At 41.2% G+C, this 20420-nt stretch overlaps 1 protein-coding gene across 2 annotated transcripts; it reads right to left on the reverse strand.

Moving 5' to 3' along the window:
* Nucleotides 1-386: 386 nt before the first annotated feature.
* Nucleotides 387-20065, reverse strand: LOC148349074 (disks large homolog 4-like). 2 transcript variants are annotated; one of them, XM_088320834.1, is made up of 14 exons: nt 19921-20065; nt 18088-18223; nt 16754-16910; nt 16581-16683; nt 15239-15353; nt 13876-14052; nt 11698-11740; nt 11601-11631; nt 10611-10658; nt 9850-9951; nt 9599-9771; nt 7744-7856; nt 7578-7669; nt 387-5481 (listed from the first exon to the last, which is right to left on the reverse strand). In XM_088320834.1, the coding sequence occupies exons 1-14, from the start codon at nt 20036-20038 to the stop codon at nt 5375-5377; spliced, it is 1515 nt and encodes a 504-aa protein (XP_088176960.1). In that variant the 5' UTR covers nt 20039-20065; the 3' UTR covers nt 387-5374. The 2 variants fall into 2 exon arrangements, with proteins under 2 accessions (XP_088176960.1, XP_088176959.1); XM_088320833.1 differs by having other exon boundaries at nt 13867-14052; nt 19921-20060.
* Nucleotides 20066-20420: the final 355 nt, after the last annotated feature.

Raw genomic sequence — 20420 nt, forward strand, 5'->3', positions numbered from 1 at the left:
TTACTTATTCTTCCCCCTTTTTATCATTGTTTGCATGGTCTCCTCTTGAAATATAGAAACCTAGAAATGTTTGGGTGTTTTTTGTTCAAGCTGGCAATGTTTCTTTAAACCGTGAGATTTTGGATGGCTCAGTTACTTATTCCTACCCATTTCTGTCATTGTTTGCATGCTCTCACAAAATATGGAAATGTGTACACTTTGGGCTGGTTTTAGTTAAATTTGGGATGCTTCAGTTGCTTATTCTTCCCTTTTTATCATTGTATGCATGCTATCCTTTTGAAATATGGAAACATGAATGTATGGGTGTTTTTTGTTCAAGCTGGCAATGTTTCTTTTAACTGTGAGACTTTTGATGGCTCAGTTACTTATTCCTACCCATTCCTGTCATTGTTTGCATGCTCTCCTCAATAAAACATGAAAACGTATACACTTTTGGCTGGTTATTGTTAGATTTGAGATGGTTCAGTTGCTTATTCTTCCCTTTTTATCATTGTATGCATGCTATCCTTTTGAAATATTTGTCAGTCCGTCTGCGAACCTCAGTTAACACTAGGCAAGCCTTTTTTTGACCGACTCCACCTGTTTTTGCTCCCGTCTGTCCCTTCGCCATTGTTCACCACTTCCACTTCGACCCGTTTTTTGATCCTGACCACGTCTACTCCCCCGCCCCGGCTTTCGACCTCTTTTTGTCCCCGACCACGTCTACTCTCCTTTCTTGGCTTACGACTCGCTTATGACCCCGACCATGTTTTTGCTCTCCTGTCCCGGCTACTGACCCGTTTTCTGTTCCCGACACCGCCATTGTTCACCACTTCCACTTTCAGAGCGACTTGCCTCTCGCGCCTATCTAACACCGGATTGTGGGCGCAGCCCTTCCTCTTTCCTTTAATAAAACTTGTGAGGAACGTAACACAATTGGGTCCTGTTTCTGTTCTGATCCTGACACTTTTAGGTGGTTTTCATTAGATTTAGATACTTCAGTTGCTTATTCTTCCCCCTTTTTATTACTGTTTTCATGATATCCTCTTAAAATATAGAAACCTAGAAATGCTCGGGTGGTTTTATTTCCAATTTTTTTTGTTATCTGCGTGATTTTGACAACAAACAACTCACATTTGATGTTGATTTAATGCAAAAAAATCATGAAATACCAAAAGGTCGGGATATTCTTTTATACCACTGAACGTAGGACATGTTAAAACCGTCCTTTAAACATTTTTGCTTTCATCCGACCGAGTCGATTTCAAAAACCAGACTGGAAATTTAAACGATGGAGCCAACATGTTTTTTCGTTTGTTTTTTACAGACTATAGTCTTGTTAGAAATTCTCATAAAAAAGATATATGTGTATATATATATTTATAATTGTATATATATATATTTATATAGACCATTTATTTGTGACTTAAATGTGTATGGTCACGAGAGGGAGAAAGCAGAGTAGAATTGGAAGCAAGAGAGTTTTAAAGAAGACTTTTGCCTCCCGTGCACACACACAACCACACTCATTCACACACACACACACACACGCCCACATACACACAACAACAGCATGGCTTTAAGTAGGTGAATGTCAGTGGCCGACTTCGGCGTTCAAGCTTGTATTTGTGCCCAGAGAGTGATAACATTCATCCAGGTTTGTGACCAGGGCCGAGATCAGAAAAGACAGCAACCCCCCCTTTCTGAGAGGAGGCGTGATTAAAGGTAATCCCAAATTCTTACACATGCAAAATGTGAGGCAATACTATTAAAAAATAAATATTTTATATTTATTTTATATGTATACCATTTTTTTTCTGAGGTAATGCATTTTGAAGACGGTATGTCTTGTGTTTGTCATCCTGAGCTGAGACGTCATCGCAGGAACACAAGCACCCAAGCACGTCGCCATATTGTTTTATGAGTTAAAAAGTCAAAGAGGTTTTGTTTTATGTTTTGAGCAACGTTTTGGTAGGTTTGTGTCGCAGGTGGATTCAGCAATAGTACGACAAAGGCCAAGCGACCAAAAAACAAGCTAACTTGCAAAAAACACAGTAATGGAGGCCAAACGGGGAATGGTCAACAAAAGGCTGGCCGGCCAAAACAACAAAGAGTGGCAACCACTACGACGATAAATGCGAAGCCGGCCGGAAATAAACCCAAGGACACGGCAAAACTGCCACTAACGCCAGGCTAGCCGATCAAATAACACGCAGTAGCCAAGGTAACAGGAGACTAACAACAAAAAGCAGCAATGGCTACGGCGATAAACGCGAAGCCGGCCCGGAATGGATAAAATAGGGAACAAAACCAGCATCAATTCCAGGCTATTCGATCAAAACCCAGTCTTACAAAAAGCAGCAAGGACTTTGGTGATAAACGCAAAGCCGGCTGGGAATAAACTGAGGGACACAGCCAACCTGTTGCTAACTCCAAGCTAGCCGATCAAATAACGCACGGTAACTAGCCAAGTTAACTGGAAGACAACAACGAAAAGCGGCAACGGCTACGCCAATTAACTTAAAACTGGACAAACAAACCAAGGGACTAACAAACACCATGCCAACGCCAGGGTAACCTTGAACCAACAATGGAAAGCAGCAAACACTCCAGCGATAAACACAAAACCAAGTAAAGTAGTAAACCAAGAGACATAGAAAAACTGGGGCTAACGCATTGATAACCGATAAAAAAGCACGCAGTGAGCAGCCGAGCTAACCAGGACCCAACAATGAAAAGCTGCAACGGCTACGTCGATAAACATGAAGCAAAACCGGGGCTAACGCCAAGCAAGCCGGCAAACAACACACGGTGGGCAGCCAATGAGCATCAACCAGGAGCAAACAAAACAGGAAAGCCCTCGGCAGCTAATGGGGAGCTACCCGGACGTAATTTTACAAACCACACGCGGCGAAATACACAAATAAAAAGCCACAATTGCCTATCCCATGCAGCTTTTGGATGTCAAAGCACGCAACTTGGACAAAACAGTTAAAGGGCCGAAACGTTATTCAAATGTCCAATTTCTCCAAGCAGTAATGAGTCGTATGCAATGGATGTCTGTTACAGAGCTGGCCACACATGCAGTGTTAATGAGATTCATCATTTTTAAATGGTTGTGTTCCTCCGATGACATCACAGCTCTACAGCGCATGGGATGTTTATCAACATAGTTGCATAATTGTGAAAAGGAACACTACACGTTCTTGCCTAATTGAAAAAAAAACAGCTTTTCTCTTTGGGAATACCTTTAAAGTTTGTATTAAACATGTTTTCAGTGCACGAGCGTGTGTGCGTGGAAACGGACATCAAGGGTTTAGTCGAGTGACCGAGTCTCTCTTTTTCAAGACATGCTTACCCAAATAAATAAATAAATCAACCACACTTTTTTAAAGGGGAGGTCAAGCCCAAAATATCTTATGTTCCTTGCAGCACCACGATGAAATTCAAGGCAAATTCAACCCAAGGTATTTCCTACAAAAAATTATTTTTAGACAAGGAACATTGATTAGTTATATGAGGTGAGTCATTTTTAGCCTTCTAAGGGGGCATCCATTTTGTTACCTGCTGTCAGTTTCAAGTCAACATCAAAGTTTCTCAATGGCCGCCCGATGGATGTTAGAAATTAGTACATTTTGCTGGTAATTATCACCAAAAATGCATGTAGGCTATTAGGTTTCATAGAACATATTATGGTATGGACTGAAATAAATCAATGGACAATTTTGTTTACTCTAAGGGTGAATTGTTTTAAATTGCTTCATATAGAAAATTGATTTCCTCATTTATTGTCATGATTACTGATGTGACTCAGCTGTATCTGCTCACTTGGCGCCAACCGACGCGGGTTCTGATTGGCTCACTGTCACTTTTTGAACCCAGTCCTGTCAATCCCCTGTAGTCAGTCCGTCTGTGAGCCCCAGTTAACACTAGGCAAGCCTTTTTCGACCCTGACTCCCACCTGTCCCATTTTTTGCTCCTGTCTGTCCGCCAGCTTCGACATGTTTTTGATCCTGACCACGTCTACTCTCCCGTCCCGGCTTTCGACCTCTTTTTGTCCCCAACCACGTATACTCTCCTTTCCTGACTCGCTTCCGACCCAGACCACGTTTTTGCTCTCCTGTCCCGGCTACTGACCCGTTCTCCGTTCCCGACACTGGCATCGCTCGCCACGGAAGAACCACTTCCGCGGTCAGAGCGACCTGCTTCCCGCGTCCAGCAATCACCAGATCGTGGGCGCCACACTTTCCCTTTCTTCCAATAAAACTTGTGAGAAGCGCAACGCAAGTGGGTTCTGGTCCTGACAGTACGGACTGACCAAGGGGGACAGACAGGAGTGAATAAAAGTACTGATCGGGAGCCAATCAGAGTCTGAGCGCCAAAGGAGCGGGCACAGGTGATTCACATCGGTAATCATGACATTTATAGTAATTTTTCGGATCTTAGTAAAAAAAATTGCGTCAACAACAAAAGAATAACAGATAAAAATATGTATATAATGGACTGCATTATTCAGCGCTTTTCAAGTCAATGAATATAAATACATTCATGAAAATGTATAATGATATTCCAGAAAAATAATAATAACTTCAAAAATAAAAATGACGTACTATTTTAAATTTTAAAGTTGTACTTCTAACTGAAAATAAAAAACTTCAAATAATGGGGTGATAATTCATCTTTTGCAGCAAAATCTACTAATCCTATCCATCTTACAGGGAGGCCATTTTCCCTCGTGTTGTCCACTAAAAATCTCGGTTGCCTAGGTAACAAGCCATCGATTTTTAGAGCACATTATGAAAAACATTTTGGGTCGACTTCCCTCGCTCTTGCAAGTTTTCTCTTTGTTTCGTGTCCTGACATTGTCTTTGAGGATGCATGCACGATGCATATTCATTTTTCAACCCCTCGTTAGAATCGTTTAGAAATCATAGTGCCCGAACTGCCGCTGAGGTTGTATTTTCGGAGTCCACCTCAAAGGCAAAAGGGGAAAAAATGGATAAAAACACTGATTAGCCATTTCTGGCCTTGAGGGTCTCAGCAGTAGCCAAATGCCTTTTTCTGTCCGGCAGAGTGGCCATTAGACAGCAGGTGGCGTCCTACCCAAGAAAAAAAAAGGAAAAAATGAAAAGAAACTGTAGCCTTTATCTCAGGTGGAAGCTTGGGATCCGCCCCGTGTCACCCTGTTCTACCTTAGAATCCGTCTCAGTGCCAAATATGGACCCCCCCCAAATTCGATAAAGTGGAATACTAATAAAGTATTTCTTAGTCTAATTACACATCAGTCTATGTCCTGTTTTATTGTACTTTTCCGGAGGACGGCCCAGGAGGCCAGGCTGGCTCGGCGACGATAGGGTAGCTGGATGATAATCGGCGATGGAGGAGGGGGAAGCCATCACAGCCTCTCCCGGGTGGGGATCCAAATGTAAGGCCCTGATTGCTCCTCGATTACAGTCTTTACTTTGTGGTAGACTTCTTCGAAGCTATCTCCTTCCACGACAGCTGCGGGACAAGGGAAGAAAAGAAGCCGGTGTCAATACCCGCGAGGGACGGCAAAACACCGGGGTAGATCAAACCGGAGCGGCTGAAAAGAGTCAATTGCTGAGTTTGTCGAAGCTGGTGAAAGAGAGGAAGCTACTAAAAAGGCAAGTGAAAGATTGGCTAAGAAGCTAAATAGGTAGCTTGGTAATTAGCTAGAAATGTAAGCAGGTAAAATACTAAATGGGAGCTAGCTAGCTGGCTAAAAGAGTGAAAACCCATCTAAATGGCCAGATAGAAAGCTAAAAACAAAGCTAGATAGCGAGCTATAAAAGAGGCCAAAATTTAGCTTGATAATTAGCAAAAGAGGTAACATGTTAGCTAGACAGGATGCAACAAATGTAAAAAGCTAGCTAGAAAGCTTGCCGAATAGCTAAAAAGGTAGGAAGATAGCTAGCTACAAAGCTAAAAACGTAGCGACATAGCTACCTAAAAAAAACTGCACTAGATAGCCAGCTCCAAAGGGGGACAAAATTTAGTTTGATAACTAGCAAAAAAAGCTAACGTGTTAGCTAGATAAAATGCAAAATAAGTAAAAAGCTAGGTAGATTGTTGAATAGCTAAAAAGGTAGGAAGCTAGCAAGCTACAAAGCTAAAACATAGCCAGATAGCTACCTAAAAAAACTGCACTAGATAGCCAGCTATAAAGGAAGCCCAAATTTGGCTTAATTACTAGCAAAAACATGTAACGTGTTAGCTAGATATAATGCAAAATATGTAAAAAGCTAGCTAGATAGCTTGCTAAATAGCTAAAAAGGTAGGAAGACATCTCGCTATAAAGCTAAAAACGTAGCCAGCTAGCTACCTAAAAAAACTGCACTAGATAGCCAGCTATAAAGGAGGCCAAAATATAATCTGATAACTAGCAAAAACAGGTAACGTGTTAGCTAAATAAAATGCAAAATATGTAAAAAGCTAGCTAGATTGTTTTCTAAATGGCTAAAAGGGTAGGAAGATAGCTAGCTAAAGAGCTTAAAAGGGTATGAAGATAGCTAGCTAAACAACTGCCCTAAATACCCAGCTATAAAGAAGGCCAAAATTTAGCTTGATAACTAACAAAAAAAGGTAACGTTTTAGTTAGATAAAATATGTAAAAAGCTAGCTAGATAGCTCGCTAAATAGCCTAAAAGGTAAGAAGATAGCTAGCTACGAAGCTAAAAACGTAGCCAGATAGCTGGTTAAGAATACTGCACACGATCTGCTTCTTAGCTTGATAAAATGTAGTTGCACTTTTTGTAAATAAATAGATTCATAAATAAATTACTTTAAATTCTCATTCTACTCTCCTAATTACCGGTAATCAAATTTAAAATAAATATCAACACTTGAGTACATTTTTTTTGTTCCTGGAGCCCATGAACTAGAATTTATCGGAATTTTTAAAATGACAACCTATTATGTTATTACTATGTATTACTGTGTTCTAGTTAATTACGGTGGCGCAGTGGTTAGCGCTTGTGCGGCACAGTTCATGTCATGGGAACCTCCTGCGTGGGTTCAAATCCAGCTCCAGACTTCCTGTGCGGAGTTTGTATGTTCTCCCCGTGCTTGCGTGGGTTTCCTCCGGGCACTCCGGTTTCCTCCCACGTTCCAAAAAACATGCATTTCAGGTGAATTGGCCGGTCCAAATTGTCCCTAGGTGTGAATGAACGAATGAGTTGTCTGTCCCCGTGTGCCCTGCGATTGGCTGGCAACCAGTTGAGGGTGTCCCCTGCCCACTGCCCGGAGATGGCTGGGATGGGCGCCAGCCCCCCCCGCGACCCTAATGAGGATAAGCGGTATGGCTGATGAGATGAGATGAGATAGTTAATTATTAAAAATAAGGTTTAACAAACTAAGTCAACTAACAAAAAAATAATTTTACTTGAAAATCAGAATGACCCAACACTGGTGAGCTATTTTCAGAACAGGTCCGGTGCACCCCAACTGACCCCAGGGAGCACCCACGCTGGAGACCCCTGGTGTTTAGGGGTCTCCACTACTAACTACCGATACCTTCAAATGAGACTGGCCTCTGCACCCATACCTGCCATACGGTACGTAAACGTTCACACTCTTACCGGAGAAGCACTCAAGGAAGTCTTGTTCTAATTTGAGGGCTCGGTCCATTCCTTTCCTGGCCTGCTCTTCGGTCAGGCGGGTGTTAATCTCTCTGTTGGCGAAATGACAGAGTTTCCTTTTAACAGGAATATAATCAAAGACTTTATTTTCGGGGTGTTTACATACAGAACATTCTCCAGCGACTTAGGCCGAACAAAGATGGCGATGGGATGAAGCTGAGCAGCTTGTAGTCGTCGCACAGCGTTGGCCGACACGTCCAGGATACAGTGTTTCCCTTGCTGCGTGCACATAATATCGTTCAGACCGATACCACAATCGATACTACATATCGATATTTGCAGAACATAAATGACTCATTTTTAATATTTTTCATGAATGTTGTATCTATTTGATGGCAATTTATCAGTCCTTTAAATTCAAGCACCCGATTGGTTGATGCCTTTTAAAGAATGGTATCCTTTTGTTTCTGAATTGGGGCTACATCAAATAAAATTGACTAAATAATTTGTTTGTTTTTTAAAAAACATTTTTTATTGTGGCAAGAGAAATTTGTATATTTTACATATATAGATTTAGGGTTGCTGACCCTCTGTTCTAGTGCATGCCAGTATTAGCTACCACCGCAAATGCTGATGCCTTAAAAAACAGTTATCACGGTTGCCATGGCGCCCAATTGGCCCCGCCCGTGTGGGGCCAGCTGCGGCTCATTGACGGATTGGCTTTCTCGTCTTTTAAGCTCAGTGCTCTCATTTTTCCTTTGTCAGTCCGTCAACGAACCTCTGCCCCGCAAGACGTGGGTTCTGACTCGGTCCTGTCTTCCTGTTGGTATTTCCTGTCCGGTATTGTTCCAGTTTATTTTGTCCTGTTAAATATCGGTTTCCAGTTTCGTTCCCGTCTAGTTTGTCCTGTTTAATTTCAATATCCTGTTTTGATATCAATCCTGTATGTTCCGTCCTGTTCTGTATCGACCCCATTTGTCCGATATCTGCTCGGGCAATTGGTATCGATCCCGTCTGCCTCTGGCTTCTTATCATTCCACACCAGACTGCTGCCTAACGTGCATGACTCCTCATTTCCCGTTAAACAAAAGGCTTGTGTGAGAAAGGTCACACATTTGGGTCCTGATCCTGTTCCGGTTCATGACGAATACAATACACACCAATACCAATGGTATCTAGTACTTGTTCTTGTAATGGTATCTGGTGTGCAATCTGTTTATTTTTTTGGCCAGTTTTTTTGTAATTCATTTATATCCGCCATTTTTATGATATGTTCTCCATCCTCCATCAACCGGTAAACAACCTCAAGGACACTGTGGACACTGGTGCTGATACCTTTACAAAGGCTGCACTATACACTGATACCACTGGTATCTGGTATCAGTATTCAACTATCCTTACAAATAGTTGTGCAATTATTTTGTTTTTTCTCTGTTTTTTTTCAGAATACATATAAAGATTTATAACCACCGTTTTTATGATATGTTCCCCATCACCTGGTAAACAACCTCAAGGACACTCTGGACACTCGTGCTGATACCTTTACAAAGGCTGCACTATACACTGATACCAATGGTATCTGGTATCAGTACTCAACTATCCCTACCAATAAGCGTGCAATAAACTCGTTTTACCAGTTTTTTTCCAAAATTTATTCATATATTTATATAAACAATTTTTATGACATTTTCTCCGTCACCTGTTCATCAACCTCAAGGACACTCTGGACACTGGTGCCGATACCTTTAACAGGCTGCAATATACACTGATACCAATGGTATCCGGTATCAGTACTCAACTATCCCTACAAATAGGTGACAATGAATTCTTTAATATAATATATTTTTACATTATTAAGCATTTTTATGATATTTTCTCCGTCACTGCTGCCGATACCTTTTAAAGTGGGCTATCTACATTGGGACCAATACCTGGTGTCGGTTCTCAACAAACCCTGTGACCAACAGTTTCTCTGATATTTTATTTCACCACTACTATTTTTCCGACGATTCCCGACGCACCTGTTCAGCAACTTCGCGGACACTCTGGACGCTGGTTCCGTACAAGTGACTGTTATACTGGCCCGCTTCGATGAAGCGATGGCTCTGAATGTCCTTCTCCATCTGTTCCCTCGATGACACAAAGTGATAGTCTCGTCCGTCCACTTCGTACTCCCTTTTGGGGCGCGTGGTGTCTGTGAGGAAAACACCAACGTGAAACCTGGAAAATGGCTGCCGGAATTGCGTCGGTGGCTGACGGCACGATTACTTACGTGGGACGCATGAGCCAAATTTATCAGGAAACTCGGACAAGAGATCATCGTTTATCCTGTCCTTCACAGGACCTAGGATGATGATGGGCCTGGCGTAGTGAACTATAATGAAGAAAGCGGAGATGATAAAAATCTAGAGGGTGTCCCAAAAAACTGTATACACACTTGAGCAGCTGTTAACTTAACACATGGCAGCCAGTCTTGAATTTGAAGAAAATAAATGTATTCTAATATGGTACTGGAAGTATGAAAACGCAGTATAAGTCCAAATAAGGAAGTCTAAACAAAGAACACGGGTTACCAAAGGGGTCGGGTGCGTAGAGCTGGATAGCAGCCAAGGGAGGGGTCCTTGGCACGACGATCCCCGGCTACAGAAACTGGATTTTGGGACATGAAATGTTTCCTGTAATCTTTATTCTTTTGTGGAGCTTTTCAATGTTTTCGGTCTTCCAGAACACTTCGTATGGACGTCCTGAACAGTTTTATCTGCTTCAAATTTCTCTCTGATTCAAATAACAGTCACTTGTGTTGGTATTTTTTTGCTAAACTACCTCCTAAATTTTCTTTGCTCTTCTAGTCCAGCCGCACTTTAGAATACATTTCCTTTCATCAAAGCCAACTCTGGCTGCTATCACTGTGATCATTTGGCTCAGTCTATAAAGAAAGAATCATTTTTATCAGCTGCTAAAATGTGTATATATGTCTATTGGGAAACTCTATGCTTTTTGGTCCCCAAGTAATGGACTTCAGGTATTGCTTACCTTCCACTTGGGTGACGGTCTCGTAACTGGGCGATGTTTTATCTCTCCCTGGGGACAAAATCAGCATCAAAATGCGAGCAAAACATTACCAAGATTATTTTCTTAATTACACCAATGATGTAACCAAAAGACAAATTGTGAAATTGAATTCTGGTAATATTTCTCCAGGATTAAATGAGTCAAATACATTTGACCGCTAGATGGCAGCATCTAGCAACAAATACAAAGCCATCGACGTGCATTCAAGTAATCGGGCAGTCTCTCATCTATATTAACACACAGTATATGCAAACATTTTGATACAAAAAAGCGGTAGATTTTATCTAGAATGAGCGCAATATACAAGCTTTTTGCAGAATATAAAAAAATAGCAACTTTTTACTAAAACTGATATCTGATGCGATATTTGGAGCGGTTTATTCAGGCACTAAGACTTTCTATTAGATAAAGCAGCCGTAAACTAAAATACTAGTCAGGAGTCAAGATTTTTTGCTGTTGTTTAAATGTAAAAAAAAACCCCAATAGATTAAAAAAAAGTAGTCTCTTGCATTTTTCTGTCTTTTACAACGTTATTTAAGAAGTGGAGAGACTGTTCAGAAAGCACTATGACAATCAATGTTTCTGGCACTGTAAGGAAAAAATGGTGTGATGACGAGATAAGTTCTAAAGCCATTTCTCAAATCATCTGTACTACTGGTGGTTTTGTAGAAAAGTGTTGGCCCCGCACTGCTGGAACCCGGGTTCGAATCCTGTTGCATACTATGTATGGCGGTTTGGGCCAGTGATGATTATCAATTAATCAATTATTGTTCAAATATGGAACTATACTGTACAACTTTGTGTAGTAACACATATCTGTAAATACTGTATGCATTTCCAATCTTATCCACCTTATTCTATGGTATGCACTGGGTTATAAGGCGCACTTTCAAATTTCTGGCAATTTAGGGTTTTTACTACCGCCTTATTGTTTGAAAATCCAGTAATTACCTTGCGTTCCCATGGTGTCCCGACCGTGATCCTGTAACGACAACAATAACGATTAACACACGAAATCGGCTCGGATTTCGGATTGTGATAAACTTACTCTCTCTTTGGTGTTGACACGTGACCATTCTTTTCTCTCCACCCTGGAGACAATCGAAATATGAGATAATCTAAGCTATGGCTGCAACGATGTTTTGTTTTTGTAGACGTTGAGTAATCATTGGTAAAAGGTCGACAAAAAATTATAATAAAAATAGTCGACAATGAATTCCGTTGTCCAGTATTGTCACATGTTTTTCCAACCAAGTGAGGCATCTTTACATGAATATAATGTCTGCTGCTCAAATGCAATCGTGTCTCTGTCTTGAGCGATAACATACAAAGTCAACATCAAGTAAGTGTGGCAAAACTGTTTTTTGGAGCATTTTTGGATCAGGCAATTAATAAGACTATTTGCAAAAGAGAACAGTCGGACAGTTGAACAAAAATGGAGTTTGAGTCACCTTGGTAAGATTCAAGTAACATTAAAGCTAATACAGTTTTGGATTGTACATTTCATCCGCGTATATTTCGCTATAAAGGAGAGCTTAAGCGTGATGCCAGACTGAGCCTGACAATCACATTAGAAATTAAATGCATGCAATCCGAAGAACAAACTGTCACGGTTGCCATGGCGCCCAATTAGCCCCGCCCGTGTGGCGCCAGCTGCGGCTTGTTGACAGATTGGCTTCTCGTCTATTTAAGCTCAGTGCTCTCACTCTTCCTTGGTCAGTCCATCAACGAACCTCTGCCCCGCAAGACGTGGGTTTTGACTCGGCCCTGTTTCCTGTTGGTATTTCCTGTCCGGTATTGTTCCCGTCTATTTTGTCCTGTTTAATATTGGTTTCCAGTTTCGTTCCCGTCTAGTTTGTCCTGTTTAATTTCGATATCCTGTTTTGATATCAATCCTGTCTGTCCCGTCCTGTCTGGTATCGATCCCGTCGGCCTCTGGCTTCCTGTCATTCCACGCCGGACTGCTGCCTAACGTGCATGACTCCCCATTTCCCATAAAATAAAAAGCTTGTGTGAGAAACGACACGCATTTGGGTCCTGATCCTGTTCCGGTTCTTGACACATTTATTAGAACATTAAAAACAACAAACGTAAGTTGTTAAAACCGTTTGATTTGAGACTGTCGGGAATCAATAAGTACTTTTGTTACGGACTTAGTGCCATCACTGTTCACTACAAATGTATTTGTTTACTTTTTACTATAATATGTGCATCCCTTTGAGACTCCTTTTGAAAAAAGGCTATAGAAATAAACATGACTTGACTTTGCAGTTGACCACTAAATGTACATATTTGTTTTATTTACCATTCTACTGCAGCCAATAAGACTATTCTTTTTGTTTACAGGGATAAGAAATGTTTACTTGATTTTAATTTATCTATTTTTTTAGATTGGGCATTTATATCTATTTTTTTGTGTCAGTATGTCCTTTAAAACATGTCTTTTTAATTTTCAATTACTTTGAACTGTAGCAAATATTTTTGTGGTTTTTGTCATTTTTGCCACATGATATAATCCACTTCAAGGGCAGCACGGCGGGGCAGTGGTTAGAGCGTGTGCGGCACAGTTCTGAGGTCGTGGGAAACTCCTGCGTGGGTTCATATCCAGCTACCGGCCTTACTGTGCGGAGTTTGTATGTTCTCCCCGTGCTTGCGTGGGTTTCCGCCGCGCACTCCGGTTTCCTCCCACATTCCAAAGACATGCATTTCAGGTGAACTGGCCGGTCCAAATTGTCCCTAGGTGTGACTGACCGAGTGAGCGAGTGAGTTGTCTGTCCCCGTGTGCCCTGCGATTGGCTGGCAACCAGTCCAGGGTGTCCCCTGCCCACTGCCCGGAGATGGCTGGGATGGGCTCCAACCCCCCGCGACCCTAATAAGGATAAGCGGTACAGCTAATGAGATGAGATGATAATCCACTTCATGCTACATTTAAGAAAAAAATAATTATCTAATTTTGATCGTTTCAACAGTTGTTGACTAGTAGATTATTGAAATTGTCCTTTCTCACCCCAGACCCAAACCCAGCCTGATTTTTGGGCTGGGTCCGGGCATAAAGCAGCAATAATTAAGACAGGTTGGGCCACGCTTCTCTTTCGTAGATTTTTTTTTTTTTCATCATCCACCGTGTTTTTTTAATTATGATCGGAGAACAATCCTGGCTTCAATTAATGAAAAAAGTCTTCTGTTGTGCTTGTATTATTTTTAATCTGATACTCACGAGTCTGACCTGTGTTTGCTGGGAATGAATCCAACCTCCTCAGCCTCGTTCTGGGGGCTGACCTTCCGTGCTTGCCACCATTCTTCGTCCCCACAATCCAGAATGTGAAGAACATCGCCAAACCTGAAGCCGAGCGCCTGACTGAGGAAGCCGCAGTCCGCTGTCTTGTCGTAGTCAAAAAGAGCTCTGGAAAATATCGTCGTATTGAAGAATTATTGAAGAATTGAAAAGAAGAACCAACCTTTTTTCTTCCGCTACTGCAGCAAGAGAACAGTGCTACCGATATCCATCTGATATCATTAGGAATGATACATGCTCGATTTTTCTTTTCATTAATGGTGGTTTTATTTGGAAAAATTATCCTATTCACTCTAACATTTGGGTTGCTCAAATTCCACCTTGAAACTTACGATGCATTGCGTTTTAACAAAATAAATATAAAATAAATAAAGCAAAGACTGTAATGAGCTACATGTCAGTGCACTTTAAGTATATAAAAAAAAAAATTTCTGAGGCAAATCTCTCCAGATTATTCTTTTTTTTAAATTTGAAATATCATTCTTCTTTTAAAACATATTTTAATAATTGTAATTCTGATAATAACATTGTAAAAACAATTATATATATACAGTGGCTTGCACCTCTGAGACTATCACAGTGCAGGTGCATTTATACAGAGACTTGATGACACACAGGTGGATTCAATTTGTCATGGTTAGTCATTTAGATCATCATTGAATCATTCAAAGATCCTCACTGAACTTCTGGACAGAGGTTACTGCACTGAAAGTAAAGGAACTGAATAATTTTGCACACCCGTTTTTTTGTTTTTTATTTGTTAAAAAAGTTTAAAATATCCAATAAAGTGTGTTCCACTTCATGATTGTGTCCCACTTATTGATGATGCTTCACAAGAAATTACAGTTTTATATCTTGAAGTCTGAAATGTGGCACAAGGTCACAAAGTTCATGGGGGCCAAATAGTTTCGCAAGCCACTGTATGTACACATATGTTTTGTTTGTTTGTTTGTCTGTTTGTGTCTGTAAACCCAAGAAAAGGGGGGAGGAGTTTAGATATGACCACAATCTTTCACAGGCAGTCAGTTAGGTTACCCTAGACGTGAAAAAATGCCCCAAAAAAGCAGACTCAACACTTGTCGACTCTAACTTTTTTCACGGAAATACATTCCACTCAGTGAATATCACCACTACTTCTACAGGCAATCAGGTAGCTTACCTTGGATGTAAAAACTGCCAAAAAAGGTGTCCAAGCATTTTTAGTTTTCCTGACTCACACCATTAAACCATCCATGATCTGAACCATACATGAGGGCAAGGGAAAACTCCAAAACCTAGAGTTGAAACAAGGTACCTGATGTAGAAGCCCCTCTTGGGATTGCTTCTTAGCGTGGTGGTCCCGGAGCCCATGCTGCTGTTCATCAGTTGCTCCCTCAAATCGTGAATCTTAGCTTCAAAGCGACTGTACTCTGGAGGAGGAGGAGGACAACACAATTCAGCCAAATATCCACTTGCTGTTCAGAGTTCACAAACGTATGGCCCGTGAGCCAGATATGACTCTTTTCCTCTGTACATCTGGCCCAGAGATAAAACAAGGGTAACAAAAACAAAGATAAAACACTCTGAGACTGTCCCAAATTTCAAGTATAGTTTGCACTTACAGTGTCACACAAAAAGGCTCCATTTTGGCAGTACGTCTATAAAGAATACTTTATGTGTAAGCGCATTGAAAATTCGTCATGATTACCGATGCGAGGCACCGGAGTCGGCTCCTTTGACGCCAACTGCCTCGGACGCTGATTAGCTGTTTATCTCTTTTCAAACCCCTGTCTTCCTGTCACCCATTGTCAGTCTTTCTGTGAACCTCAGCCCCACGCTAGGCAAGCCCTTTTCGACTCTGACTCTATCCTGTCCTGATTCTCGTTTGATTCCCGGCGCCGACACCCCTTTTCTGACCTCGATTACGTTTCTGCTCCAACGTCCCAGGCATCGACCCGTTCTTCCCCCGCTCTCGAAACTGCCTTCGCTCGCCACGGAAGTGCCACTTCCGCGTTCCAAGCGATCTGCTACCCGTGACCGACGATCACCGGATCGTGGGTGCAAGCCCTTTCCTCCTTTTAAATGAAGCTGAGTAAAACAAACGCAAGTAGGTTCTGTCTCCCTTTCTGGTCTCTGACACTATATTCATTGTTGAGACACTTTATGATAAAAACCCACAGAGCAACCTATAACACCTGAAATTGCCAGATGAAGACCCAGAGCATTTTGATTGGGTAAGCGGTAGCAGTGTGTGAATTTCTGCGCACATTGTGCACTCACTAAAAACAACCTTCGCGTTTGCAGTAATTTATGACATTTTTAGATAACAACTCTGCTCGCACCTACAAAAGTGACGGTCAAAATGAGCCTCAACGGTCTTAAATAACTGCAGAAGAGGGATGCATGTGATATATTTGTTGATATGGGACACAGGGTCTGGCATTATTATCTTATAGATTTTATCAAATCATCAACACAGTTAAATAAAATGTAATGAGGAATTACATTTCGTCTGGAGAGCGGATCTAGTAGTTTTACGGAATTTTGTCTTGAATTATATGGAGTGGCTGTCAAAAAAAAAAATAAAAATAATTTGCTTTCATGGCTCTTTGAGTCTAAAAATTTCCCGAGGTACAGCAAGGCCCTACAGATATTACCATCGGGTCTGTACTGAGCGATGATGGTCACCGTCTGCCCGGCGTTCTTCAACGCTGCAGCCGCTTGCTCGTGCGTGGCCATTCTCAGGTCCACGCCGTTCACCTGGAAATCATACAGGATGTTAACTGAAACCCACGTTCATATGTCCGAGATATTTCAAGCGTGTCTTTACGCTGAGGATCTGATCGCCCTTATGTAGCTCTCCGCTGAGGTCGGCCGGGCCTCCCGCCAGGATGAAAGAGATAAAAATCCCCTCTCCGTCTTCTCCGCCTACGATATTAAATCCGAGACCCGTGGAGCCCCGGTGGATTAAAACCCGGCGGGGTTCTCTGGGAAAAAAAAGAGGGGGAAGTGATCAGGGGTACCAAAATAGAATAGAACTGTCCTTATCATAATCCCTTGTTTTTTCGCGGGGGTTGCGTTTCAGAAAGGTCCCCATAGAGTCAAAACTCGCTAAGTAGAAACCTATGTTAATTTATCCATCCATACAATAAAACCATAGAACAAACCCAATTGACAAGCTTAAGCAAGGAAACAGTCTCTGATTGAGGCATAAACCTCAATTTGGCCCAAACAAGTGAATTATACACTTATGTTATTAGTGTGAGGATATCCATCCATCCATCCATTATCTGCACCGATTATCCTCAGCAGGGCTGCGGGGGTGCTGGAACCCATCCCAGCTATCTTCGGGCAGTGGGCAGGGGACACTCTGAACTGGTTGCCAGCCAATCGCAGGGCACACAGAGACAGACAACTGACTCGCTCATTCAAACCAAGGGTCAATTTGGACCAGCCAATTAACCTAACATGCATGTTTTTGGAATGTGGGAAGAAATCGGAGTGCCCAGAGGAAACCCACGCAAGCACAGGGAGAACATGTTAACTCCACACAGGAGGTTCAATCTCATGACCTCAGAACTGTGCCACACACGCGCCACTGCGCCGCCGCGCTGCCCAGTGTGAGGATATATTATCATTATATTTTTGCCAATTTCATTCGGCAGGCTGTTTTGAAAATGAATGAATGATTCTGAACATTTCAGCATGATTCACTTTACTTCAGATGATATTTTGTTCCCGTTTGTGGAGGTTATTGAAAAGTTGTATGAAAATGCGTACAAATATTTGCATGGAAGTCGATCAAGCTGTTCTACATAAGGAAACTACTTAAACCACAACGTTGTTGACGCACAGGCAGACACAGGCAGAAAAGAGGCGGGGCAACTGCCAGTCAGAATGCAGAACACAATGCATAATGAAAATCCGCAAATTTGCGAAACTTTGAAAAGTAAACAGAGAGGGATTACCGTTTTGTCAACTTAATGTACATCATTAACAACGAGATTAGATGTGGAACTCCAGGATAAACATGTAAACCGATGATTTTCTGGGTTTTGTTGATGACTCTATGTAAAGTTCCCCAGTCTGCTGCCGCGCACCGAGCATACCACACCGCGAAGCCGTATTCCAGTATGCTACTGTGGGTGGGATTGCGGCCCTCACCTGGGGATGTCGTCGTCTCCCATGAGGCCGTGCAGGACAGGTGAAAAGCGACTAGGTGAGGTGGGAGTGAGGGCTTGTGGGTAATCTGAGCCAAGGTAGTTGGGGTGGCTGAGTTCAGTATCCATGTGGGAATATGCTGTGAAATAAACAGAGTAAGGTTTTATAATTGGCTTAGATATGCAGGGAGTCCTAGAAAAATGTATACATATTTTGACTTTAAATAGACAATAGACGTTTTTTTTGAATTTCACAAAGTGATTATAAGTATTTGTTGAACAAAATTACACATTTTTGTAAACGTTATAATTATCATTTAATTGACAAAATTTACAGGTGGGTCTTATCGCTTACTAAATGAAAAAACTTTGTCTGCCACCCCTTTGGTATTATTTTTGTTCTGTATCTGTTGTATTTCTTTCTTTTGAGAATGAAAGCACAATATCAAGGTTTTAGGTCTGTTTTAGCCCCAAATTTTGAAATTTAGTTTTGTAGTATTAAGGTAGTTGTATATTTTTTGTGTTTTGAAGTATTACACGCCACAGGAAAATGGTGCCCCTACGGCCCTACGATCTAACCAACCAAAAAAAGTATGAAAATGGTGAAAGTAAGAAAAGGTCTGTTTTAAATACAGTCCAAATGCCAACCCAAACCCCCGAAACAATGAAAAAGGAAACGTTTATTCGAGTGCATGTGAGAAATGCACGTACTTGCACTCGCAACATAAGAAACTTGACAGAGGCTGCAATGATGACACAAGTCAGAAGATGGCAACAATGAGTACAAAAAAGTTCCAAATTCTGCAGCACCCCTAGAGGCCATATACTGTGATGAATATGTATCGTAATATGTATTATATTGTAAATATTGTGACACATTCTGTGATGTTATCCGTGTACAGTTACGCATTGTATCGTGACCATGGTATTGGGATACACATTAGCTCGTGGCACCTGTACTGTGATACATATTGTATTATCACTTTAATTATAGTATCATAGATACACATAATATCATGATCCTAGTATCGTTATATACATATTGTCTCCTGATCACTCTCTTCTAATACACATTGTATTGTAACCCTTGTATTATTATGATTATAGTATCATAATACACATGATATCGGCATCCCGGTTTTGTGATATACACATTGTATCATGATCCTATAATTGAAGAAAACATTTATTGGGAGCCACGTATGATAAAATTCTTTTCGATGAGTACCAGCCGGTCACAAGCATGGCCGACAACACCAGTACCAGTAAGTATTGCATTACAAATACTATAAAATATGGCCATCGTATGACTTCAAGCTGACATAAATAAGTATTGCTCATTCTCTTTCTGATGTTATAACAGGTGCTCTAGATCTTGAAGCATTAGTGTGTAATATTTGACCACTAGATGGCACTCTTGCCTAAGCCGAATGAAAACCAGTGCCATAGCAGGCAGGCGACGACCAAAGTAGGGATTCCTCTATGTAAAGAAATACAAATTTCTCGACCTATGATTTTTTTCGAATGAAAATGAACATTGGTTTGATAGTTCAGTTATTTCTACCTCGTATTCAAATCAATGTTTAATTTTTTACTGAATGGAAGTGTTTTGTACCACTAGAGGTCACTATAGATTACACACTGTCCCTTTAAACATGACAAAAAGCTCAATTTTGAAAAAAAAAGTTTTGTGAATCATTTGAAGCGTATCAAAAATAATATCAACATCGATAATTGTATCAGTAATATGACTACTCACATTTCGAGTCCTCATGCGGGTGTCGTCCAAGAAAATTTGACATATAAGACATTTCTATGAAATGCAATCCAGACTTACTGTTGGTGAGATCCGGAGGGTTGTAGGAGTTGGTCAAAAACAGGTTGTTGGGTTTGGCAACCCTGAGGTACACCACTTCAGCTGTATTCTTCAGCGCCCCCACCGCGTCTTCGTGCATGACGTCTTCCAGACAAACATTATTAACCTGAGAAAACAAGAACTGCCATCAATACAAAAAAAGAACTAAAGCCCCTCGCACATCATTGGTGTCGGAAATATGACATTTTTGATAATTCTGGCACTTAGTTGCCAAATTATTCAAATTGCAGAGTACAATACATCCTTTTTATATACAAAACACTGTGGCCATGTCTTTGACTGGAGTTTCCTTTAATCATCAAGTAACAACGACAAGCAAATGCAATTTGATCTGTTAGTAGTTATATAAGGATGTCCCCCCCCACCCTCTCTAAATAGGGTGAAATTGAAAGTATGCTATCGCTTTTCTCCAGCAAGAGGCAGTAACGCACCAGCATTTGTTGTGGATCAACTGTAAGTCA

This window comes from Urocampus carinirostris, chromosome 17, assembly GCF_059441175.1.
Source record: "Urocampus carinirostris isolate Australia breed hairy pipefish chromosome 17, RoL_Ucar_1.0, whole genome shotgun sequence".
Classification (NCBI taxonomy): Eukaryota; Metazoa; Chordata; class Actinopteri; order Syngnathiformes; family Syngnathidae; genus Urocampus; species Urocampus carinirostris.

What these genes read in the sequence shown, in the direction of transcription:
- LOC148349074 (XM_088320833.1), bottom strand. Translation starts at nt 20,038, where the DNA reads ATGCACGAAGACGCGGTGGGGGCGCTGAAGAATACAGCTGAAGTGGTG. An exon ending in CCCTCCGGATCTCACCAACA is followed by an intron (nt 18,224 to 19,920) that starts GTAAGTCTGGAT and finishes TTTATTTCACAG; the next exon opens with CATATTCCCACATGGATACT. An exon ending in GTGTCAACACCAAAGAGAGA is followed by an intron (nt 11,632 to 11,697) that starts GTAAGTTTATCA and finishes TTGTCGTTACAG; the next exon opens with GATCACGGTCGGGACACCAT.